We start from the raw sequence: 27,993 nt of genomic DNA on the forward strand, positions 1-27,993 counted from the left end.
TTCGTCACCAATTTATTTTTTTTTCTTTTTTTTTATAGATAACGTATAGCGGAAGAAAAACTATGGCATGTCCTGCTGTTGGTGTAGGTTTATGGCATCAACAACAAGCGATTGATATTACAGTAAAGCCTTTTTTGATGAAATATTAACTAAAACTACAATAAAAAAATAATATTAATAAAAAATATAAAACAAATTTTTATACAAGTTCTAACAAATTACTTAATAAATAAGATAATGAAAATAAATTCACCAAGTATACGTTTTATTAATAGAACAAATCAATATACACATGTGAACATTATTAATTGTAAACCAAAAGAATAGGCAATGACCACATTATTTCACACACATTATTTCTCTTGTGCACAGGGTACGCTTGAAAAGGCTTTCGTTATCGTTTAGAAATTTGCTTATATAAATATTACTTCAGTCGAAAGAAACGTTAAAAATAATTAACTAGTCGCTATATGTATATATTTATATATATATATATATATTTACCTAGCTACGCAACTACCATAGCTCGGAAAATCTAAACGGAAATCCTCCGACGCGAGCATCAACAAACGAAACGAACAAAAAAATAAAAAAAAAAAGGATAAAGAAAAACACTTTACACCACGCAAACGCAGAACTGATCAAAATTGGTCGTTATTATATGGCACCGGTACGCTCGCGCTATTTTATCATCGTATATTTACATTATGTATAAGTTCTGCTCGATCAAAATCATAATATAACGAAAGCTCTTGGTGATCGTTTATTCTGAGTTATGTACAAAATGGATACAATTTATACAATTCTCCTTAACTCTTGTAAATGTTGTATACCACTTATTCTTAATTACTTTTAATTTTTTCTCTTCCTCATTAACAAAGTATTCTAATACATATTTTCATCTATAAAATGGGAATCTCAAAAAAAAATATATAAGAAAAATAAATACTATACAACATCCACTTTTACTTCCCCCCTTTTTTGTTATGGTATTTTTGGCAAACACGATTATAATATTTTTCTAGGCTAATAAACCTATTATGCCCCGGAATACATTATCAATAATTAAATTTAAAAAAAAAAGGAGAAATTTAAAGGTGAATCTAAAAATATAACGGCAACCGGGAAACTGTTGTTTATATTCTTTAATTTCTTATGTTGCACAGGGTATTGTTCAAAAAGAGGAATTTAAATATTATTTGTTTTAATTAATTTTTTATAGAGATCATTTCAAATTCTTATATGACGTAGATTCAATCACAATATTTTTTTTTCATTAATACTACTGTGACAGAAAGATTATAAATAAAAGATTTATAATGAAAAAGATAGTGAAGAATCAAAAAAAAAGCGTAATAATATAATGTAATAAAAATAAAGAGATTAAAGAAATTAACTATAAATAATTTAAAAAAAGAAGTAATGATTATTAATGTAATAATGGTCTAAAACTTAATTTTAATTTGATTAGATTTTAACTGCTTTCTTACACAGTATACAAGTGTCCGTCAAAGATGTTTTATAAACTTGTAACTTGTTAATTTTGGAAGAAAAAAATATATAACAACTTTATAGACTTGTTACATCATGGAGGAGTTAGTTTTTCAGGCAAATAAATTAATAATATTTGTTAATATTTGTTTGTATTATTAAGATTTGTTAATTGACAGTTTGACTTGAACTTGAACTGAAGTTCCCAAGTAAGGTAGTATGACCCGTTTACCTACAGCATCTTTGACAGGAGTAATGGCAAAATTTTAATGAAAATCACCATTATATAAATTTATAAATTATATATACACATATATAATTTAGCATATAAATTTATATACATTTTTATATACGTTTGATGAAGTCATTGATTGTTACTGTTAGCGCGAGGATGGACTAGGATTAAGGTTGTGGTTATTATTCATGATCTGTTATAAAAAAAGCCACAAGTAAGCAATATCGGCCCTTCATGTGCTTAAGTGCCTATAAAATACGCGCTCCTACACTACATCATACAAGTCAACAAAGTTGTTATTTCATGACATTTAAGAAAGCTTTTTTGCTGTGGTGTATATTACATTTTCTTGTTTTTTACTTGTATATTTGTGGTTACGACAATCTCATAATTATTGTTTGCAAATTCAGTCTGTGAGGAAAATATTGGCCATAAAGTTGAAATTCAAAAACTATTCTTTGTCATTTCTCTTGAACTAACTATAACACTCTATAAATAATGCTAAGAGTTACAAGTCCAACTTCAGATAGCTAAAGGCCCAATAGTTTAATGTAGAAATGTTCGTGTAGCATGATCCATAGAGTAGAATAGCTCCATAAGTTTACTCAGTCATCATGTTCTCTAATTGTCGATTAGATGACGTCTCGTAATCCCTACACGTCGTTGTTATTTAACATTTGTTGCTAATTATCACATATAATACAACAAATAGTCACTGTTATACATAATATTTTTGTGATAGTGTTACAAATATCAACAGAGTTGGGATATGAATTCAACAAGTGCTTGCACGAACGCCCTTGACATGAGTGACAAATGAATCAAATTCCTCAACCCCGTTTTATGCAAGTTTGGTAATTCATCAATGGAGCCATTTGTGATTACATAACTAGAAAAGTTGTAACCTTGAAAAATCTACGTCTCGTGTTGAGTTAAATATTATTATAAAATGTTTAGCATGTAATATGAAAAAGAGAAACGACACAGATTACAATGAAACATATGTGGAATTCAATAGCAGAAATGATTCATGACAAATATTTCACCATTTGTAATATTTCAATTGATGATATCATTTTTAAATGTACAAGAGAAGTCATAAAAAAGAGTTCTAAGTGAAGAAGAATATAGAAAAATAATTGAATTTTTTAGCATTTAGAACTTTTAAAGAAGAATTGGACAAATAGATTATTTTGAAGGCCGCACAAGTGGGTGTGAAAAAGTTAATCAAAGAAATGTTTATATACAGTGTGTCCCACTATAGATGTTACAAGAGGTATATGACTTAAAAATTTTTGAATTTTATTTTAAGACTAAGAAATTAAGCCCTGCTTGGTGTGAAGAGAACTTTAAGAATATTATCATATTTTGAAAACAAAGGCGGCCTTGACAGCGATTCGAAAACTATTTTTAGTTTAGATAAAGTAATCTTTTTATTTATGATACAGAAAAATTTTATTAAGAAAAGTTGTTCATCTATCTACTTTGGTTGAACCATCACATTTTAGTTTAAATAACATAAATATTGTATAATACTTGAAATGTGAACTAAAATCGAGGGATAATATAATTTATTTCTCAATATTTGCGACTACTTAAATCATTTTTTTTCTTCACTCTGATCTAATCTAAAATATGGTGGTTTAATCAATGTAGGTAAATCTTTCTGAAATTGTGTATAGTGCCATAATTTTTCATTCTGAACAACTCTCCTTAATGACATTTTGCCATATCATGAACAAAAAGCTTACTTTACCTGAACTAAAAATAGTTTTTGCTTCACTATCAAGGCCGATGCTGGAGGTTGATTTTCAAAATATGAAAATATACGTAAAATTCTCTCCACACCAAGCAGGGCTTAATTCCTCGACCTTAAAATAAAATTCAAAAATTTTTAAGTCATTATACCTCTTGTAACATCTATCCTGGGACACACTGTATATTCAATAAGGTATGAAAATATTTGCTAACGATTTTTAAGGGTTGTTAATAATGTAATATTTTTCAGAATATACAATAAACTTAAAGAAAAGCGCTAACATTACAACACCTAATCAATATTGGAATGCGAGTGAATTCAGCTACTGGTACAAAAACCGCCCGGTGGGAATTCATGAAATTAACAAATTTATAAATAATGGAGTAGAAAAATCCGGATTGATCAAACAATTCGATCAGATCTAGTGCTGTGCCGATCCTTAGGAAAGCTAGTGTTGAAAAAGAGCAACAGATGAAAATTGGCGAGGCACAACAAGAGTAATTCTATTAAGTCTTATCTGCAACTAAACAGAGGACATCATCAACAAATAATGAAGAAGATGAAATCCAGTGTAGCTGCTAGCAACAGCAGTGGTAACGTTTTAATTAAAAATGATAATTCTGAAAATATTACAAAAGCAGGTTGTTACACTTTATCTTGGCTTTTGGATGATGATCTATTCACCTTTATTATAGAAAAAGTTCATACTGAATTAGAAATCGCAGATAAGTTTAATTTTAATAATAGAAAAAGCTGGTGTAGTTTATACGTTACAACACGTTGAAATTAAAAGGAAAGTGTCGAATAATTAATGGCCATTTCAGAATAAGTGAACAACCTTCCAGACATTTTACAAATTATTACAGTCGCTAATTCAAGATATAAAAATATGATGTTATCAATAGCTTAACTGATGTTAAAACGACTCTGAACAAAAAAGCCATTAATTTATGTGGAATAAAATTTTATGTAGATAACAGAAATTCCACAATGATGTATATTTATTCAGAAGTTATGTACAATTAGTTTCGCTTTTTTAGAGCGTCTTCAGGTACAACGTCAATTAACGAGAAATGATCAAAGGATTGTAACACTTGTGCATCATGTGGAAAAGGTTTGAGAATGAAAAATAACAAAAAGTGATCGGAACCTCGAACGATTTAAAAACCGCACATATCACTTCATCGTCCGTAGTAAGAAAAAAAAATGGCCGTTGAAGTACGCACATAACTTTAGATTATTTTTCCTCACTCATTTTGCCTTCAACCTTTTTCTTGTTGAGTGGGACGATGAAGTGATATCTGCGGTTTTTCAATTGTTCGAGGTTCCGATCATTTTTTGTTATTTTTCGTTCTCAATCCTTTTCCACATGATGCACAATCGTTACAATCCTTTGATCATTTCTCGCTGATTGAAGTTGTACCTGAAGACGCTCTAATAAAGCGAAACAATTGTTGTACATAACTTCTGAATAAATATACATCATTGTGGAATTTCTGTTATCTACATAAAATTTCTTTCCTTATAATCATCACATAATGAACCTGGAGTATCTCATCGCTAAATTAATTTATGTGGCAAGAAACTAGGAACTAATTAAAACAAAGCTATATCACTATAGTTATACAACTTGTCTTATAAAATGAAAATTAGAGGTAATAACGACAGAAGATCTATTACAGAAGATTTAGCTATCAAAGAATGTAGCACCTCTGGAAACATTTTTTGATGATGAGATTGTTCAAAAAATTATAGCAACACTTATACATCATAATGCAGAATTTACATTGTTGTAACAATCCCAACCTAGACCAAAATGAAAAGTTCATCAAAATTCGACCCCTTATTGAATCTTACAAGTTTTAGACCGGAAATGGATACGTAGATCTGAAATATTTTAAATTTTTGAACTTGGTGCGACTATTATTCTGCAATTCCTTTATATTATAAAATAAATCGGGTTCATTTTCATCTTACTTCGACTACTTTTTACTTCACTTTCCTTATTAGAAGAATTCAAGTTTATGAGCCTAAAAGACTGACGTTATGAAGAAAAATTGGGCAGCAAGGGATCTTACTCTTGCAGTCTAAACACGCAGAGCGTGGAATTATTGAATTTGCGATAATGACAGTATTATTTTGTACAAATGGAATGACAATAATGTTGTGAGTGTTGTAGAAGATGTAAAATCGGGCCGACCAAAATATTGGTACATCAATGAGAGGTAACAAGCGGTATTTTCAATTAATTTGTCGCTATCTTGATATGATAACTCAAAATGCTTGGCAACTATATCGACTTGGAGGTGGTCAAAAAGACGCTTGGGTATTTAGAAACATATAATCAAAAAAACGCATTTAACCACTTATCAAGAAAGTAACCACAGTACACACTTTATTTACCATAAATACGAAACAGCTTTGCATTCGAAATATCGTTTTTACAATTATCTCACTGTGTAAATAGTTTATTTATTTGTATATTTTGATTTTAGTTAATGTGATTGGGTTGGTAATATCTAGGTTAACTGCTAACAAAAAGAGGAATTAATAATTTAAAATTTACTGCATTAATTGAATACAATTCCTTCTTATTTTGTTTCAATTCGAAAGTTGAGACGAAACAAGTTCCAAGCAAGAAGCTTTAAAAGTCGACGAAATATCTATTTAATTATTTCGTCGCTATAAAGTATTTCTCGTTTCCCTCATAATAAATAATTCCAGAATGACACGATATAATTAATGAAATTATAACTTATAATTTAAAATAATGAATTGGATTGTAATAAGTAATAAGTAATCTTTATGGTGTTGTTTTTAGTATTGATTTTTAGTGATATTATAAAAATGATATAATATGTACCACAGCAGTAAAACCTCCTTTTAAGTTAATTAGCCTTTTCAGATTATAATTTCCATGTTTACAAAAGTTTTTGCGACATATTTGAGATAATAATAAAGTTGATGTAACATCTTTATGGATTACCTGTATTATTTATAAAAAAGTATTGTGAATAAGAAGTGATCTAATTTAGAGCCTTATAAATAAACCATCCAAAAACCGATTAATTTAAACCCGTTAGTCAAATTTTGATAATACACCATTAAAAACCTTACAATAAAAAGAAAGTAGCGATTTTGAAATATTCCAAAAACTTTCTAATTTTTAATTTTTTAGAATATACAGTAGTAGTACATACTAATATTACCGCTTTCTCAACAACACCGCCGTACGTAGGGTAAATACTGTTTTTTTTTTTAATCTTCGAGTTGAACTACTACCACCAGTTCCGCGGTGGCGTCTCCGATTTCCCATTCGGACCCCTGCCTTAAGAAGTCTACTACAAAAAATACAACGCTTCCCCTCCCTGCTTTCGTTCTTTTTAAAACGTCCGATACACACGCAAACAAACAACACAAACGACCGCACTATCACACGGAATCTATTCGCCTAAACTTCGCCTAGCTATGTACAATTGCTAAATAATTGATTTTCGTGTCATCAAAGCTACGAACGTTCACGTCCTCTAATAACGGATTAAACGAACAGGACCACGTTTCACACCTAAACTAGCTAGCAAATAAATAGATAATACATCTAAGTTGCGTGTTCAATATAACAATAAAAATAACCGTAAATAGCGAAAAATTTACGTGAAGTTGAACGAACAAAAATTAATAAATTTAATTGTTTGAATGATGGAGTTGAAAATCAAACATAAATAAGAACGAGATTCGTGATTAAAAAGAAAATTGAATAATGTAATAACGTAGAGCAAGATTCACTGCAAAATTAAAACATTTTACTTATGTGAATTATTTTTTTTTATATACGGATTGATTTCTAATCTCAAGAGTCTCAAACTTAGGTAAAATATCGAAAAGAAAACGTAAACACAATATAAAAAGTAACCGTAAGCCAAAATCCGAATCAACATTTAGAATTATTAATAAGGAGAAAATAAACAAAATCAACATTGATAAACAATGGAAATATTACTCAACAAATTATTGCAAGTAGATCAGAAGCGTAATATACAAATAAATAGAAAAATAAAATTAATTTTTAGAGAGCGGCTCTGTAAAAAATTGATTGAGGGGGTCGCATCTTCACGTCCTGCGGAACACGACCTTTCTACAATGCTTTTATTTTTCATAAGTATTTCTTGTTTATTTTTTAGTTTCTTTCTAATAATTTTGAGTAAATTCTATATTTACATGAATCCACTACAATCACAACATCTATATTAAACCCCATTAAAATTGTATCATAAAAAGAGCTCGTTTCCGCAAACCGCAAAGACAAACACTGGCACATGGCAAAAAGAATTAAAAAAAGTTAATAGAAATAATAAAGAAAAAAAGTACGAAAACACGTTAATGGAGCTAAACACGGCCAAGGATCTCTGGAAGCCTGCTCTGATTGTCTAAAATCTAACTGGTGTGTAATGCAGAAATCAGTCGTGTGCCGTTGCTGCTGCTGATGCTGGGGTGACGACGACGACGACAAGCATTTTTACCGCACAATCACTAAAAAAGAACACGTACACATCGACCTTCCGCCCCGCCTAGGTCCAAAGGCTAGAGGTATTTTGTCCAACCGAACACGCACGTGCGCGCCAATGACACTTGTCCCTCTTTCATTTTATTTACCTCACCTCTCATACAAGTTAATCGTATCGAAGCTTGGTTGACATTAGTTTACCATGAGCGTATGCGATTCCATTGGGGCCGCCGAATCGTAGAGTGTATCCGTGTCTTGTGTAGGCTCACCTTGTAATTGACACTGATTTGTTAACGTTCCAGCACCACAATCGCAGAAGAACCTAATAACAAACAAAAAAAAAATTAAGTACTATTTAAATGTCATTACTCATTTTTTTATTAGTGTTTGATTAAGTTTTACCAGACAAACTCTTAAACTAACTTAAATTATGTTAACATGAATATATCCAGTAAAATTTGTTGGATAACTAACTGATAGGTAAACTAATCAAATTGTTAAGCTCAGTAAAGCAAATATTCGATAAATTCAGAAAATATCTAAAATTCTTCAGCGCCATAAAAAACTAACTTCTATTTTAAAAATAGTTACTTATTTGCTGAAGTTTGTGTTTATCTATGCCCTTTAATCTCTTGATAATTATAAAAAATTCGCCCGCGAAAAGACAAGGTAAATAGTGAGCGATATTACAAACAGAACAAAATTCAAATCAGTCTGTTTTGCGGTAAGAAACAAAGCTGTTCTAGTTTATTTGATCGATAAAGTAAGTAGAACAGCAAGATAACATACCAAAAAAATAAAACAACTTTAAAAATACAGACTAAATACAGTGAAATTCCCCTAACTCGAACTTCTATATCTCGAATTATCCTAAGTCGAATAATTTTTGTAAGCTCAAGCGTTTGACTAGGTTTCAAATGTGCTTTTATCTCTCTAAGTCGAATTTCCCTAACTCGAATTTCTCTGTAACTCGAACTGAACTACTATGGAGTTTCTTCAACTTTTACTTCTATAAGTCGAATTTACCAAACAATAAAATATTCGAATCCGCTCTGTAAGTAATTTTAACTACAGAATCAAACCACATAGACTCTGGCTCAGAAACTACAGACTCTTGAACCAAAACAAACCTAATGTTCTTATTGTTTCAGAATCAGATGAGGGTGATGATAATCTTGAAAATGAAATACTTATCGCTGTGCCTACATTTGATGAAGCTTATTCGTCTCTTAGAAAGTTTGAAATCTTTGTATTATCAAGAGAGAATGTCATAATTCTTGACATTTAATAGAAGATTTTTTCGACAAGGAGCGGTTGAAATATTACGGATTACTTTAAAAAACTTGATTAATTTTCAACTTACAATAGTACTAAGGTTTCTGTTTTGAATATACAGTATTGGAAAAAAGTAGATCAACTTTTAATTTTTGTAAATTAAATTTGAAATAATGCTTTTCCTTAGTGTAAACCCTACCATGGTAGTGTATATTATATAGCATTTACGTAGTGAAGATTTCACAAAGCTATCCTTATTTTATTAGAAATAAAATAAAATTATAAAACATGGGTTGGAAAAAAGTAAAACAACTTTGCTAAGAAATACAAACATGTGATAAATAAGAACGAGTTTTTGATAAGATACATTCGATAAGACCAGTCTTAAACATGCCTTGTGGTGTGTAGATGTTTGTAAAACTGTGAAACAAATGGTTATTAATGATTTTGAAAACCATGTTAAACAATGTGATATCGCTCGCAAATTCTCTTTACACAAATGTGTAGTATCGCGAATTATTAAACAATATCGTGAGACGGGACTTGTAGACTTGAAGAAAAAGTCTGGACGTCCCAGAAAAACCAATGAATGCCTTGATAGAATAATTGAAAGAACAGCTAAAAAATATCAATTTTATTCTTCAGCCAAAATTAAGGCTGAGTTACAAGAAACACACAACTTGGAGGTATCAACACGTACAATACGCAATAGATTAATTGAAGATAAACTAATTGCCAGAAGACCAGCGAAGAAAACACTTTTATCAAAAAAAATAAAGCCGCAAGACTACTGTTTACACGCACCCATCAAGTGGACATTCAACGAATGGAAAAAGGTATTGTTTAGTGATGATTCCAAGTTTAACTTATTTAAAAGTGGTGGAATACAATATGTGAGGCGTCCAATAGGAAAAAGGCTGACTTCTAAGTACATGCAGCGAACATTAAAACATGGAGGTGGTTTTGTGATGGTTTGGGGATGTTTCTCTGGTTTTGGTGTAGGCCCTGGACAAAAGTACATTTCTATTTTTTTCTTTAGAGCTGAAATTCTACTAATCTTTCTCTAACTCGAATTCTCCATAACCCAAAGTTTTCTTCCGCTCCCTTAGTGATTCGAGTTAGGGGAATTTCACTGTAAATAAGGTCAGCATATAACTACAAGTGGTGAAATGTATTATTCAGTGATGGAACGAATAGTGATTTTGTGAAAGGCCGGTTATCCGGCATATCTATCCGGCCATTATGGTTATAACTTCTGGTGCATTTCTAAAGTGATACCCTACATTGTCACATAATTGCGGTAATTGAATAAAAATGAAATTAATAAGAAAGCTGATAAGATATGTCAACTTATTTGGATCCAAGATACAAAATGAACTTTGTTGATGCTGTTTTAACTGACAAAGCAACTCTAAAAAAAGGATACTTTAATTAATAATTGGCGATATTTTCACAAGGATCCTTCAAAAAATGTATTTTATAGCGAATTTTGAAAGTTGTCGAAGAAAATTGCAACATCGAAAATTTTATCATAACTTCAAATATTGTTTTCTCAAAAACTAAAAGCATAATTCATTGGAAAGAATACATTTTTATTAACACTTTGGGAAATTTTCATACTCATATTCCAAGAAATGGATTTTATACAAATTTTTAAAACTTAATCGGTGGAAATTGCAAAATTCGAAAAAATTGTCGATTATTTCAAAAATTTATTTTCAAGAACTAAAAGTGATTTTTCAAAACGGCTTTTTGCATTAAAACGAAGATACTTTAATTAATAATTGGTGATATTTCCACAACGATCCTTATTTTATTGGAAAGAGGACACTTTTATTAACACTTTGGGAAATTTTCATACTCATATTCCAAGAAATGGATTTTATACGAATTTTTAACACTTAATCGGCAGAAGTTGCAAAATTCGAAAAAATTGTCGATTACTTCAAAAATTTATTTCTCAAAAACTAAAAGTGATTTTTCAAAACGGTTTTTATAAGAGGATAATTTAATTAATAATCGAAAGTGATAACACTGAAAGTATTAACTTTAAGGAAAATACTAAAGAGACAAAAAAATACCACTAAAGAATGAAAGTTCTCGCGTTAAAAACTTCTTATAAAAAATCAAGGAGGTGGTGAATTTCATCCCCTTAGAGGGCACTGGGGAAGTTTAATGTATGGTTGAAAATAAGGTCAAAATGTAAATTTTTGGCTCAAATTTGATCGCTTATAGCTCGAAAACAAAAGAGTTGCGACCTATGTTTATATAAAAAATTTGTGTTATTTTGGCAAGTAAGTACTACATCCTAGTAAAGTTTCCCGATTAAAAACTGAACCACACCCCACCACACACAACACATGGTTTAGTTTTTTGGTTTTACTTATGTAATGCTGTTTTCACACATTTCCATGAACTTATTACATAATTAAGTAATTCGCAGAACAGCGTTGAGAACAAAAGTACAAATTGAAAGTAGAAAAACCAATAATGAAAAGAAGCAGAAGTATTATTGTGGATACACCAGAAAAATTAAAAGAGGTGTTTAATTAATGATGGCTGAATTACCAGAAACAAAGCGACAAATCAGCGAACAATTATTTAATGGAGCTTTTTTAATAAACACTTATTAAATATTATACTTAAAGAGGATAAAACCTAAGTATTGCTCCTTTTCATATACAGGCTGAGTTATTACTATCCCGGCGGTCGATAGTTACTAAACCATTTGAAAAACAAAAAAGTATTTTATACAAAAATTGTTTTCACTTATACAGGGATGTTCCATTTAAACGTAACGGAGAGTACATAAATTTATTTAAATAGGACACCTGTATATTTTATCACATTATGAATACAACTAAATTTGTTTATACAACCGTATATGTTACTATTTGACAGCGTTCATAGTTCTTGAGATATTCAATTGTTTTTCCAAAATGCGCTTTCGTTTACACTAAAAGAAAAACTCTTTGTTCGTTTGGTTTAAATGCACCATTAAAGGATCTTTTTGAAAACGATGTAAAAACGTTTAAACGTAAAAATTTTTTTCCGATTTTGCCTCGAAACTACGTCAGACAATAGTCAAAGCCAGTAGGTAGATGATAATATTCAAAGATATTAGACACACTATACAGGATGTTTAAAAAGCTCAGTTACTTTTGATGTTTTTCAAATGGCTTATTCTTAAGTTTTTTAAATGGAACAGCTTGTATATTGTGTGCTACTTAAATTGCTCATCACGTTCCCTTTAATTAATGATAAATATGTCATATGTAATAGTTTTCCTGATATTTAGAATTTAAACAAAAATGTGTAATAAAATGTTATTATTGTACTTAAAAAAGTGATAGAATGTAATATATTGTCCTTTTTTTGTCTGTCATTAATTTGTAAATCAGTAATATTATATTAAAATAAAATTTAAAAAAAAAAAACTTTAATAAATAAATAATAAAAACGTGTTAAAAATTGAAAAAATACAATTAAATGGCAGAACAATAAATTCCGTTTTTAATTACTAAATTATTTGAAGGAAATGCAGCAACAAACTATAAACAATTACTAAACGTTGCTCAACAAGTGGGTATTAATTTAATTAATATTTAGAAATTGTTCAAAATGCCAATTTTCTCTTCTACAAGCATTAATGCGCTGTATAAAAGATCTTGAGGTATTTCTTAACAAGTGCATCTTATTTTCTATAAAGTCGTAAATTATATGGCAGAACAATTGCATAATTTATTACTTACATCTTTTTAAATCTCATAAAGCACCAAGTCGCATTAAAATCTGGTATATGACATCAAAATTATTTTACATTATAAAATATTAATCAAATAATGAAAGGAAGAACAAAAAAAACTGATAAGAATAGACAGAATTAATATTAAGTACAATAACGCATATTTTATTACACATTACTCTTTAAATTCTAAATATCAGGAAAGTTAGATATATGACATACTTATCATTAATTAAATGTAACTTGATAGGCAATTTAACCAGCACACAATATTCAGGTTGTTCCACTTAAAAAACTTATGAAAAACCTTTATAAACACGCTGTATAGCGTATCTAATATCTTTGGTTACTATCATTTATCTACTGGCTTTGACTATTATTTGACATAGTTTCAAGGCAAACCTGGAAAAACTGTCGTTTTTACATCGTTCTGCAATGGACACATTTTGGAAAAACAATTGAATATCTCAGGAACTATGAACGCTGTGAGTTAGTAACATATACGGTTGTATAAACAAATTTAATACCAATCATAATATGACAAAATGTATAGGGTGTTCCATTTAAAAAAAATCTACATACTCTCCCTTACACTTAAATGGAATATCCTGTATAAGTGAAAATAATTTTACGTAATAAAAAGTGGTGAGTCAAACAACTTTTGTATAAAACATTTTTCTTTCTTTCTCAAACGGTTTAGCAACAATCGTCCGCCGGGATACTAATAACACAGAATAATACAGAAACGAAACTGCCCTTTAAATGTGAAACTCGGCCGCCATCTTGATGGTAGTTATATTAGCGAGATCATTAATGTTAAAACAAAACAAACGTAGTTATAATGTAAATAATATTAAGTTAAGTATTGTAAATAATACATGATTTACCACCTAAAATACAGTTTTAATATCCGTGTGTCTGCTAATCATTTGCTTTGTTAACTACCAAGAAGATGGCGAATCTGTACACCTCCAACATCAAAGAAGCCGACAGCGCTGTCGTTTCTGTATTATTCTGTGCTAATAATCTAATAACTCAGCCTGTACAATTTACACAATAAAGTAAAAAAATGCAATAAAAAAGTTTGATTCAAAAATAATTGGCTTTAATGTCACATTCCTTCAATTACATCTGTTATACTTTTAAAATGAAGCATCTTTTGGTCAATGTTGGTAGTCTCCAGCAGTTCAAGAACCTTAAGTATTAGCACCTTATGCTCTTCTTATCTAGTTGTGTGATATTAAATATGTTATCAATGTCTAATATATACCACACTTACATCTTAGTTTACGTGGGTAAAAGGTGCAATTATTTAATATTCTTTAATCATGGTCAAAAAAACTTCACACTATCACATACATAATACACACTCCAGGTCTTAACCCCAAAGGATAACTTAAAAAATATGTTAAAATGACCATTGAATCATTAAAATTTCAAAATCTTGTATACATTTAAATCTTAAAGTAATAATTATTAAAATAACTGAATACAATAGAATCAGCTTTATGGCACCAAGAATTTAGATTGTTTAAGTAATTTTCCAATGTGAAACTACTCAAAAAAGATATTAAAAGAATCCATTAAAAGTAAAAGCAAAAAATACCACTCACCTATCGTGCCGAATAAATTCAACATCGTGGCCTGCATGACAAGTCTTGATACAATTAACACAAATAGCATTACGGTCGGTGGTGTTGCACGTTTGGCACCTATAAAAATCGTGCATGGGGAACGATGTGTAACTAGATATCTTATACAGGCACTGGCCGTTGGACACGGCTTTTTCCACCGCGTCCTGATTATTAAATATTTTGTTCCCCCGAACGATTGGTTGCACACCACTTGCCAAACACAACCCCCCAAATCTATTATTAAATATCTGGTTAAATTCCAACGTGGCCGTCGCGTTGTTTGTAATTTCAACGCCCGCCGCTAATCCATCGAAAATCCTATTCCGCCTAAGAATAGGATGGCTTTGCGTCGAAATTAACACACCGGCCTGCGCGTTCCGAAATATATCATTCTCTTCTAAGATCCCTTTACCGCCGTTAAATATACAAATTCCTCCATCTCGCCCATCGAAGATTTTGTTACGTTTTAAGGTCGGATTCGAGTCCGTTTTGATCCAAACTCCCGCCATCGCGTTATCGAAGATCTCGTTCTGCTCCAACAGGCCCAAACCACCGTTATAGACGAGAACACCGCCGTTTTGACCGCCCCAAATTTTATTACCGCGAATCACCGGATTACTTCCAGTTCGTATTTGCACACCAGAGTACAAGTGATTAAATATGTCGTTATCTTCTAATTTTCCGTGGCCGTTATCGTAAAAATAGACACCCACTTGTTTACCGGAATGAATTCGATTTCTTCTTAAAACTGGAGTACTTCCTGTTGTTATCCAAACACCAGCCAATGTATTTGCATATACCTAACAAAATCAACAAATTCAAATTAATAATATAATAAAATTGTTGTTTGTAAAACGTGGATTTTAACAATTTTGAATGAAATGTATATGTTATAGGTAAAGTCGACTCTTGTTAAAAGTATCAGTAATAGTTGATTGAAAATAAACAGATCAACATTTCCTAAGAAAAGTTAACTATGTGGTTTAGTAAAAGTTGATTCACAGATGCTGGTTTGTGCGCACGCTAAAACTTCTTGGAAAGTGAAGTTCCTATGGATAAAACAATAGCTGTGAGGACTGTTGTAAGTTCACAATCACTTGGAGGTCGACAAGGATTTTTAAATGCTTTTGCGACACTAAATGCAAATCCATGAAGTGCATGTGTAAGAAGAAAGGTGTGTTTTGCAACTCAAAGTGTCACAAATCTTTGCCTTGCTGTAATAAATGATAAACATTTCTATCTGTATATACACTGCTGGCACGTTAATTAGTACACCCTTGCAAATTCAAACAGTACTATCCCTATATCGAACTATAATGGCATTTTAACATAATTTTTGATTTGTTTGTATTGACTTATACTGTGTCGTTTGTAATGGCTTCGTTGTAGTAACATTTTATCGCTGCTTAAATTGTTATACGTCTTTTTTCGCAAATATGTTTACTATAAGTTGGCATTTTAATTACCACACCCTGACATTGGCAATGTCTGTTCCGTATGAAGTTCATATTGATAGTTGAATTTGATTTAAAAGCAGTATAAATGTCAGTTAAGTCAATTTAAACGAAAATTGTTTAAACATTGAGATCAATTGAGATGGGATGCAAAAAAAGCTGTACAGAGGGAGAAAGACGTCTAATATAGAAGATATTGTTGTAAACATTATTTCTTTCCATTTTATTTTTAAATAATGTAAAGTACTTTTTTTGTTTGTACTTTTATTAAAAATGGATTTATTGTTTTAAATTCTACCGGTTTCGGTTTATTTACAAAACGATCTTCAGGAACCTTCGAATCTCGTCAATTTATTTTAAATCTCTTGTAATAATTAGCATGTTGATTTGTCACACCAAAGACAAACACGTGCCCACCTAATCCTGTCCGAAAGTTTAAGCATAACACAAATTACACCTAAAAGTGAAGACACAGATTCATTTCAATAAAAACGCTTACTAGAAAATCAACATGCTAATTATTACAAGAGACATTTAAAATAAATTGACGAGATTCGAAGGTTCCTGAAGATGGTTTTGTAAATAAACTGAAACCGGTAGAATTTAAAACAATAAATCCATTTTTAATAAAAGTACAAACAGAAAAAGTATTTTACTTTATTTAATATGGAAGATGTTTGAAAAAGAGAAAAATATAAGTAAAATTGCCCGATCTATTGGGATTTCGCGTAAAAAAGTTCAAAATGCACTTAAACATTATCGAAATAATAAAAGTTTTTCTAATCAAAAATGATCAAGAAAAAAAAACCGGAAAAACGGAGGATTCCCTAATTGTCCGACAGGTGCTCAAAGATCCTTCCCTTACTTCTTTACAGATAAGAACCAGAATGTAGCAGGAACATGATGTCAACATTACAAGTAGAACCATCAGACAAAGACTTCTGGAAAACAATCTCCAGGGATGCTAAAGTTTAAAAAAAAATCGAAGGTTTCGCTTGGTAACCGTAAAAATCGCTTGGAATTTATAAAAAGCCATATTGAATCTCTTCCCTTTTTCTGGAATTGCGTAATTTGGAACGACGAATCTAAATTTAATCTATGCAGACCTGATGGCGTGCGTAGATGTTACGTGCGACGTCCTCCAAATAAACAGTAAGAACCAAAGTACACGACAAAGACAACGAAATTGCTTCAATTTTATGCACTTTTAACTAGATGCAGTACGGTGTGCTAATTAGCGTGCCACCCCTGTATTACAAAGGTTTTGCATTTTTATTAGTTTTTTATAAACCTTTTCTATCTCTTTATGTATTAATAAAGGTTTTGTCATTTTATGTGTTTTTTATTTACCTCAAGACAATGAGAGTCAACTCTGGCTACTAAATGTTGATCAAAATTCAACACTTTTCGCTTTTAATCAACTTTTACTGAAAAGATCAGTAAGAGTCGACTTTACCTAGGCAGAGTCAATTTTTACTGCAGAATCGACTTTCCCTATAACATATATAAAAAATATTTTCAACACTTACCTCATTTTCTTCAATTAATCCCTGTCCTTTTTCATGAACATAAATTCCACCATGTTGACCATGATGAATTTTGTTATGTCTGACAATAGGATCGCTGTTGGTGCGAATTTGAATACCAGCGAGTGCATTACCATAAATATTATTGTGTTCAATGAGGCCCCGTCCTTCGCCAAAGATATAAACGCCCCCTTGATGGCCATTATAGATTTCGTTCCGTCTGATCGTTGGATTACTGTTGGACGTTATCCAAACGCCCGCAAAATTATTCGAGTGTATTTTGTTATCTATAAACTGACCCAACCCGTTTTCGTGAACGTAGATGCCGCCCGTTTGCCCGTGATGAATTTCGCAGTGAACAACGGTCGGGTTTGCACCCGCTTTCACCTCAAAACCAGCTATACGATTATTATGGATATCGTTTGCTTCAAAATAACCCTAAAAAGTTATAAATATAATTTAAATGTAATAGAAACGAAATTTAATTTGTGAAAGAAAAAAAAAATTACCATTCCGTTATCAAATGTGAAAATTCCTACATCTCTACCATGATGAATATGGTTTCTTCTCATAATGGGATTCGCGAAATTCTTAACCCAAATTCCCGCTAAGGCATTTCGGCTAATTTCATTATCTTCATATGTTCCTTGGGCGTAGTCTGTTACATAAAGTCCTACATTTTCACAATCTGAGATGTCACAATGTCGTATAACTGGATTTGCTCCAACGCCATTTACGCAAACTGCAGCACCAACTAATAAAGATTTTAAAATACGTTTATTTTAATTAATAAGTATTTATTAGGATTTTGTTTAAATTGAAATAATTTAATAATAGCTGCAAAATTTCTTTTAAATTCAAATAAACAATACTTCAAGAACTCTAAATAGTACGCGTAAAATTATAATGATAGCTTAGTTAGATTAAACCCATTGCATTATTAACCCTAGATAGCTAAACTATCGTAAAAATTACGACTTCAATAAAGATATACAACAATCTGGCGATGAATAACAAATAAAACTAGAACAACACTCTCTAGTGTTAGTTCTAGTTTTAGTTCAATAACAACATACAATTTAGCGCTATCTACTGCTTACTAGCGCTAATTAACACTGTAACTAGAACTAATAGTCGATCTAAAACTAGAATCATTCGGCTGTAGCCGTTCGTTTCTCAAGACGGCTAAACCCGAATATTTCTAGTTCTAGGTCTAGTGTTAGTTCTAGTTTTAGTTCAATAACTACATACAATTTAGCGCTATCTAGGCTTACTAGCACTAATTAACACTGTCACTAGAACTAACAGTTGATCTAGAACTAGAATGATTCGGCTTTAGCCGTTCGTCTCTTAAGACGGCCAATCCCGAATGTTTCTCGTTCTAGGTCTAGTCAAGTCTAGTGTTAGTTCTACTTTTAGTAATAAACTAGAGGACTTTAATGATGTCCAAAAGTGTCCAGAAACTTTCTAGTGGTCTCTATAAGTATCAAATAGTGTTTAAACGTTTTCTAGACGGTTATAAAGATTTCCAGACGATTTTTAAAGTTGTCCAGAAGTGTCTAGATACTTTCTAATGATTTTTCGCTCGTCTCTCAAGACGGCTAAACCCGAAAGTTTCTAGTTCTAAGTCTAGTGTCAGTTCTACTTCTAGTAATGAACTAGGGGACTTTAAAGATGTCCACAAGTGTCCAGAAGCTTTCTAATGGTCTCTATAATTATCAAATAGCATTTAAACGCTTTCTAGACAGTTAAAAAGATTTCCAGAAGATTTTTAAAGATGTCCAGAACAGAGACCTGCAGCGAATGGTTCACATGTCGAATCATATTAATCGATTCGCTATTGACGAATACAAGTGTGAATCATGTAGTGTCGTGCTCATTCAAAAACAACGAATAGTTTAAAACCATTCGCGAAAAACACATTTGAAAAATTCCGTATAACGTATTGAAATTTAAAATTTTGCTGAAAAAGTGCAAAAACTGGTACAAAACTGTCTAAAAAGTATCAAATCATTAATTGACTACTAATAGACATTTCACAGCGTACTGATTGATACTCTTTGATTTACATGAATAAAATAAACCACACAATAAAAGTAACTAGTTTTGTTAATATCATAGCCTATTAATAGTGTCATCTATAGATTTACATTTTTTTAAAGTTCTGATTTCTTGAAAACCGGGTTATTGCAATAAGCGTTTTATGCGATTTCGTACACGTTTTTTTTAACACATTTTTTCATTAACTTTGAATAATTTTAAACAACTTCAGAAAATGTTGAACAATTTTTGGTCATTTTAGATAATATTGCACATGCTTAGACAAGTTTAAATAACTATAGACAACAAAGAGTTTTGTAAAGTTTTTCCGAATTTTGATAATTTTAGACACATTTTGACAATTTCAGATATTTTTGTGCATGTTTAGCTAAGTTTAAATAATTTTAAATTTTAAATACAATTTGATCATTTTAAGCAATTTTACAAAATTTTTCAGTTATGAACAAGTTTATACGAGTTTAAACAATTTTAGATCAATTTTGCGCTTTTAAATAATTTTGAAATTGATATATTTTCACTAATGGCATTCATTAATAATTGCAGTCAAAATTTGTATCTAGAAGTATTTTTTATTGAACTTTTTTTCCAGTCGTAACTTTTACGATAGTTTAGCTTTAACGTCAATTTTGAACAGTTTAGCTTTCTAGGGTTAAACTACTAATGTTTCATAACGTAGAATTTCATAATGTAGAAATAGATAGCATAAAAGATAGTAAAAATATGCCTTAATATTATATTTATACTCCATAATACTGAAAACGTTATGGTTAAAACTTACCCACTGATGTACTCCGAATAATACAATGATCTACAGTAGGACTACAATTTTCACCAACTTCCAGGCAAAAGTGTTTATGATGGGGAACAGTGGAGGTAACATCCGGGGTGAACTTGAGAGTTAAATGACCTACATACGCTTGTTTAGCGCCCTCAACGAACATTATCGTCGACTCTGATTCACGTTCTAATATTACAGACTCAGCAACATTTCCTGGCGCAGACCCTAAATTACGAAATACCATTGTAACCTCTTTATTCACGCTAAAGCAACATTGAAAAATATCGTACCTATAAGAGCGACATCCGAATCGATTACAAGAAATTCGCCACGATATGTGCCCGAATGTATGAACACTAAAGGTCCTTGCGAACAATTTTCACTCGTAGTCGTACTAGAGCAAGAATTAGTTGAGGAACCCGATTGGTTTATTCCGCTCCGTTCGTCAGCTTCATCTAATGCACTCTATAAGAAAAATTATAAACCATATATGCGAATATTTCTTAGTTCTTACCTGAATTGTATTGCAGTATTTTAAATTGCGTCCTTTAAATGTAAGGTCTTTATAACCAGGTCTGACATGAATGCCTCTATAAAGCTGCCTGAATGATTCCTTCCAAGGATTTGCTAACTCTGATTCCTCAGGGCTGACGAACTCGAAACGACACGGACCAGGATTAAAGAGCGGAAGATCGTATTCATAAACATTTTGATATAAACGTTTCCTAAACAAATATTTTAAAATTGAAAAATGATACAATAACTAAAATAACGATGAAAATATTAAATTTAGCAACTTGTTATCTTTCATTAGAAACTTCTTCAGGAATAACCAAAAAATACACATTATTAAAATAGAGATTTCCCAGAAGAGCTTAAATTGACAAAAACTAAATTTATAGTATACACAAATGCTGAGACAAAATTATTTACAATATTTATCAAAATTCAATTATATACACAGATAAATTATTTGCAATAGCTAAATTTATGGGTTAAGCCTGATTACAACACATTTTTTGGTACAAATTCCCATTCGTCCAAATTAATATATATTTTTCAATTAAAAACATTGCTCTTAAAACGCTAAAGGATTACATGAGCATAAATCATGAGTGAAATTCAATTTGTATTCTAAGTTTAATTCAAGCACCACAATTATTATCATAACAAATGTTTTTTTATTGGACTTCTTGAAAGTGATTTTACAGCGTTTTAAATAGATTAGTAAAGTAGTAGGTTTTTGCGAAATAATAACTATTCACCTCACAAATTCTAATGTTAACTATTTGATGATTAATTCTGTAAAAAATTATATAAATTTGAATGTCCAATTTCCTAAACTAATTTGTCATCATCAATGGATTTTAAATTGATGCAAAAAATATCGCAATAATCTTGAGCAACCTTAATCGTTGTAATTAAGTCGATCATCAAAACCAGACTAACACCTTTATAATCGCACATTTCAAGAATTGTTTTAAAATTACACTATCATTGTATTTCAACACGATAATTTTAACGTCAACAAATAACAGACGTGACGCTCGCAACGCGTTATGAATATTTCCACGATATATCACAAAGAGGAAAAATAATATTTAAACATCTACATCCATTGTAGGTAGTTTATTCGTTCTGAAAATGAAACATAACTTTAATGTTACGATTGTGTTGAATGTTTATAACGCATTTTTTTTAGTTTTAATTATGTCTAGTTGATTATTACAATGTAAAAACGTACAAATAGTTTAATTTCAAAATATTTCATGGTCAGGAGCATCGAACATATATTTTCATCTCATTTTTTAAGATTACATGTGATATTTAGGCATATGCTGAGAATATGATCTCTAGTAGAAGTTTGGATGGAAAACGTCTATAAAAAAGAGATGGAATAAATATTTATAATAAATTTAAATATTTCTTTTAAAGAGTTTGCCAAAAATATTACTTGAAATAAAAAAATCGAACTCCTTAATCATTCAGTTTCTTATTATAAAGAAATTTGTGATACATTTATAATAAGCAACTGCGAAATAATTTGCAAACCAAATATTGTCTTGGAATATAACCGAACAAAGAGGAGTTTACGTCTTGGACAAACTCATTTGAGAATATAGTTGCCACAGAACCACTAACGCATACAATGTGTTAGTAATTTTGAATAAAAATGTTCAAAATTGAAAAAGGGATGGAAATGTTTCTCCAAAAATGTCACTTATTCAACCAGAAATTAATCAAAGAGCACCAAATATTGAAAAAGATGGAAAGGGAATATCAAATAGTGTAAAAATACCAATTGAAAGTACAAGAAGAAAAATCACGATGTCATCAATGTTGAGGAAGTGACTTGACATTGTGATTGACATAGTACAAAAATAACAAATATAATTTGTACAAGCTATAAACAAGATGAAGATGGAGAATAATAAGAAGCATTTTTATAATATGACTTATTAAGAATATTTAAGTTCCTTTTTATATGTCCTTTAATTATAGGTTAATAAAATATGGCTAATACAATATCTAGTTTTAATGCTTTAAAAAAACCTTAGAAGGTTCACCATGCTTAAAATTTGTTATGTAACAAAAAAGAAGAAGCAAAAGAGAGCCAAAATTTTCACTTACCCACAAAGGTAACTCATTCATTCAAATGGTCATTTATTTTATCTCAACCTAATCAAAGACAATCAAAAAAGTAATGACCACAGTTGTCTTGTAGATATCACCAATAATTAGTTTTTTTGTTTCATTTGAAAAGTAATTAGGGTTATCTGAATGTCTCTTAAAAAATTTATAATTATAGCGATTGTATTCTCCAATTAAGTTTTTCTTATAACCTAAGAATTTAATTTAATGCTTAATTATTAATTTTCATAATTTGCCCATTTCATTATGGCTCAATATTAACATATAACCAGTTCCAAGGACTTTTTAAATACGAGCTATATCCAATGAAGAAAATTAATGCGAACACGTTCTTCGCCCAGCGTAATTCGGCAGAGTTTCTCATCAGGCTCAAATTCAACCACCAGAACCCCAGAACTTGTTATAGACGAAGTAGAGGAACTGAACTCTGTTGATGATTCATTGGAAATCCAGATTTGCCGTTTGAAATTAGCGCAAGTGACGTGCTTTCGAAAAAGTGATAAGCCCATTAGTCACAGAGACTATTAGATATACAGAGCAAAAACTGCATCAACACGAAATGCCTAATCAAACTGAACTGAACAGATGGAAACCACTTCTGAAAGAATTACAAAATTTATCGCTGTTGATTTGCTTTATTATTAACTTTATTACTAATTAACAGCCAAATTTTTAAAATTCAATACCTATGTCGGCGGAACTATATGGTACAACATTAAAGAGAGGTGAAATAATAGCATGCGAAGATGAAGAGAGTTGTGGCGCTAAAATGGAAGGATGTTAAGTATACATGCACTTATAACTCCAACTATTCTACAACATACAAAAATGCGGAAAAGTATCAAGTGGTATCAGAAATTAGCAGTACATATACTTTTAGGAATAAGTATAGCAAATGCTCACATCATGTACCAGAGAATCACAAATAAACAATAAAAATAACAAAATTACAACTTTTCATTACTGAATAGTTTAATTTGAAAATATTTCATGGTCAGGAGCATTGAACATGCAAATTGACAAAAAGGAAAAGAACACGTCAAATTGAAAACAATATCACAATTAAAAAAGAAAATGTTAGTCAGCTGCAGTTGTTGGTTCAACAGTTTGTTGAGAAAAAAACTGGACAACAATTCTAAAAGGTCCAAAAAAGTTATGACAGAATAGTACCTCACACACGAAATGAAATATCTCCAACAAGTGGAAACAGCAAAATTTTGTACGTTTACATCTGATATTTAGACATGTTATGGTCGGAAAATGCTATGTCTGAGAAGAATAGAAATAAAACAAAGAAGCAAGGGCAAGAAAACTAGAAAGAAGTAAAATAAGGGCAAGCCTTTAAGAAAGCTGTGCACCTTATGGTACCAGAAGAAGAGGCATACTGCCAAACTCCAAGAAGAGAAGAAAAATGTAAAAAAAAAACTATGATTTATTGTTCCAATTGTCTAAAATCACGACATAGATTATACTATATGTAATAATATGTTATCCTATATTTTTATGTTGTATGTCCTTTTTTTTATAAGGCTCTGTGGGATCCCAGCCCATAACCACAGTGCAAAACGAAACTAATTAACGTTCGACATTCACAACTCATGAAAACAAAAATAATTTTAAAAATCTTAAAATAATTTCTGCTTAAAATCGTTACAACATCAAGTGGCAAGGAGAAACCATACTATAGCAAAGAACTGATGTATTCCGACCGATATGACTCGTATTTATCGCAGTTGAAAAAGTTGGGAGATTGCAAATGAGAGACTAATTTTATTTAGATGAGGACGGTAACATCCATGGTCGGAGTTCAGCCTGACATCAGTTGAAAAGAAATTTCTAGAAACATCACAACCATTGATGGTAAAGTATATGAGGATTAACTCAAATGTATGGAGTCTGTCAGTGCTGACAAGTTTGATTCCAGTATCTGCACTGTCCTCCTTTACAGGTGTCTCCCTGCAGATAAATAAGACCTCCTGCAACGCCTACCTAAAAAGCTTATCATTATGGACAAAACTAGCGTGAGCTTTCACCCATAAAAGTTTTACCACATGGTCTTGATCATTCAACCTAGTGACATTGTTCAAAATTTCCACTATAACAGGCTGGTACTTCGAGAAGTGCTTCCTGCGTTTTATAGATAGTAGGACACTTTGCATCTGTGAATGTACTAACACTACTATTTGGGCGTATATTTCTATCTATATACTTTAAGGTCTCCAAAATTGGTGTTGCTTCCGCCGCAAAAATACTAGTGGATGGATTATGTTTAAAACTGGCATGGTAATCAATAGTGGGTATCAAAAAAGCACAACCAACACTACCAGTTGCAGATTTGGAAGCATCAGATAAACTAATTATCCTCTATCAATTGCAGGGGCTCAACAAATAATTCTTTATTTTGCCAAACATCATTCCCATATAGACCAATAATCACTTAATGCGAGCTAAAGTACTCAAAAAAAGGTTGTACTTGGAAAAAGATATAGTATATCCTATATTTATATTTATGTGCTTATTTTATTAAACTCCTTTTCAAAAATCCAACTGAATATCCTATTTACTTGAACAAGAAGAGCATCAACCATATTTTGATGATGGGGCCCCCAGAGAAGTATACCCATCATCCAGATATGGGTGATAGATAATATAGATAATTCTCTAAATGTTAATTATTTAGGCAATTTTTGCATTTATTGCAAATAACATCATAAACAAGATCATCTCTTCACTCTATATCTCAAGTTGTGTACTAAAACATATGTTAAATTTTGCAAGTTGCTAAAATTAATATAATCTATAAAGATTATTACTAACCAAATCTCTGTATCATTGGCAATTGTTTGAAATCGTTTGCACACCTGACTAACCCTACATAAATCCAATTCGAGTAAATAACTGAATATGGTAAGAAGCACCTCATCAGGGAGTTCATATTGTAAATAATGAGCCGCAGTAGCTGTGCAATCTAAAACATTAAAAACCAAAATCGTTTCGATTTATCGTGATAGATTTTTAAGATTTGACTGACTTTCATAGGAAGCTGAACATGTTCTTCTTGGACGTTTCCTGGCCGGTAACATGGCGGAGGAATAGCCTTGGGCTGGAGCCGTAGGTGTAGCTGGTGACGTGGGGGATCCCGCGGTGGCGGCGCTCGTGCTTGGACCAGGGATTATCTCGTGATGAAACGGGGATTTTCTTCGAAGATCATACGGCGAGTGGTGTGTCGGAATTGCTCCACCGCTGGTTCCTGAGCCTGTTGGCCCAGCAGAACCAGGGGCGGTCGCCAATGGTGCTGGAATGTTTTGATTTGGGATCGGGCAAGAAGATTCACATGGTTCCGCTAAACAAAAACAAACAAATTAAATACAATTAACGATATTTTAATTAATTAATTATTACCACCTATAAAGAACATCTTATCTCATTGATTAAAAGTTGGATTAGGTATAAATTTGAATACTGAAAATTGGTATAAGATCCATGTGACATTATAAAATGAAAGAAACTGTGCGTTTTTTTAAATATTAGCGGCAATCTTTGACATTAAAAATCATGACAAGGTCAAAGTTTTAGTTCTGAAGGTTGTGTTAAAAAAAAATAAAATAAAAGAAACAGTATTGATACGAAACAAGAAAAGCATGATAATAATAAGTAAAAATTAAGACTGATAGAGACATGTTTTTGTAAATAAGAATCATTTACAAGGACAATATGTAAATATAAGAAGAGTCAATAAAAGTTTAATACACTAACAAATTAAATAACCGACCTTTGTATATGGGTTGTATATATTTAATTACAGTTAATAGTAATAATTATTTTATGAATTTATAATAAAACAATTTAAAAGTTATATTTACATTTATATAAATGTCAAACAAATTGTCTTTTACAACAAGTGTCAAGGTAAATTAATTAGGGTTTCTGTTGGTATGACTTAGGACCCTTATAAAATTTATGTTGTTTTCCTGATTTTTAGTAACATTTTCTGTAACTAAATAGTTGAGGTTAAAATACTAATACATTTTTGGATAAATACGATTTTAACGCAGAACATATTTATTGTAAAAAAGTGCTACAAACTTAAAACTTCACACTTTTTTAGGTAAACAAATGGTAAATAAACGCAAATTTCTTGCGTTCATTTTATTACTTTTGACTTTTTGAATAAGAAAACTCAAACAAACGTCAAAGTGACATATTTATTTCGATAAAATAAAACTCCCTGTTAATTTTGCCAACTTTTATGATTTAGTTTAAATAATCTTTAAAAAGATAATAAAGGTGGAGTTTAATCAGTTTTAAAATCGAAATCTGACATAACATATAATAATAATAATAATACCGTATTGGTAAATAGTTAACGAGGACGTGAGTGTAAATTAGTGCATAGTAATAGAAAGAAAAATTGTTAACGGTTTTGGGGCGTGAAAATATGAAAAAAAAAGTGTTTGGACGCCGCTTTATCTGAGTATGTGGGTTGGTTGTCTCGATTATTTTTACGTGGAGATAGACGATGACATTTATTAGAGTGGCCAAAAAGCAAAAGGCAGAGGAGAGGAGACCATTAAAATAGGTTGAAAAGTAGGAAAGGAGCACGTAAACGGTCCCGGGTTTGAAACGAATTCGCTTTAACGGTGCGTAGCGGTAAAAAAAAATCGTGGGTATATCGGTTACGCACAGGTTTTAGATCCGTTTTCGGTCGAAAATCGAGATTTCTCTCTGTGGCAAAGCTGGACAGGTCTAAACTTACCAGAAGTGGTCCTCGAGGGCGTGGGTATCCTGTTGGCTCCTTTCCTTCTTGATCTCCTTACGTACGACCTGGAGGCCGTAAACGAGGCACTCGGCATCTTAATGGCGCACGAAAACCGGCCGA

The 27,993-nt window shown here is 31.1% G+C and overlaps 2 protein-coding genes across 3 annotated transcripts in view; one reads left to right on the top strand and one right to left on the bottom strand.

Annotated features, from left to right (window-relative positions):
• Positions 1-248, top strand: part of LOC111419702 (probable 2-oxoadipate dehydrogenase complex component E1 homolog) — a 21,647-nt gene extending 21,399 nt beyond the window's left edge. Inside the window, exon 15 of the mRNA XM_071197250.1 lies at positions 39-248. Coding sequence (XP_071053351.1) covers positions 39-149 — 111 coding nt within the window. The 3' untranslated portion in view covers positions 150-248. The remainder of the gene's footprint in view (positions 1-38) is intronic.
• LOC111419703 (F-box protein 11) lies at positions 245-27,967 on the bottom strand. 2 transcript variants are annotated; one of them, XM_023052560.2, is made up of 10 exons: positions 27,871-27,967; positions 26,146-26,457; positions 25,932-26,082; positions 20,977-21,187; positions 20,753-20,927; positions 20,463-20,687; positions 18,133-18,377; positions 17,627-18,061; positions 14,623-15,443; positions 245-8,311 (listed from the first exon to the last, which is right to left on the bottom strand). In XM_023052560.2, the coding sequence occupies exons 1-10, from the start codon at positions 27,965-27,967 to the stop codon at positions 8,182-8,184; spliced, it is 2,802 nt and encodes a 933-aa protein (XP_022908328.1). In that variant the 3' UTR covers positions 245-8,181. The 2 variants fall into 2 exon arrangements, with proteins under 2 accessions (XP_022908328.1, XP_022908329.1); XM_023052561.2 differs by lacking the exon at positions 27,871-27,967 and adding an exon at positions 26,517-26,626.
• Between the last annotated feature and the right edge of the window lie 26 nt (positions 27,968-27,993).

The sequence above is a fragment of the Onthophagus taurus genome, chromosome 7 (assembly GCF_036711975.1).
Source record: "Onthophagus taurus isolate NC chromosome 7, IU_Otau_3.0, whole genome shotgun sequence".
Classification (NCBI taxonomy): Eukaryota; Metazoa; Arthropoda; class Insecta; order Coleoptera; family Scarabaeidae; genus Onthophagus; species Onthophagus taurus.

Coding starts and splice junctions, on each gene's coding strand:
- LOC111419703 (XM_023052560.2), bottom strand. CDS start 27,967: ATGCCGAGTGCCTCGTTTACGGCCTCCAGGTCGTACGTAAGGAGATCA. Junction 20,688..20,752: donor TTCGGATGTCGCTCTTATAG/GTACGATATTTT, acceptor TTCGTAATTTAG/GGTCTGCGCCAGGAAATGTT. Junction 18,062..18,132: donor TCACATTTGATAACGGAATG/GTAATTTTTTTT, acceptor ATAACTTTTTAG/GGTTATTTTGAAGCAAACGA.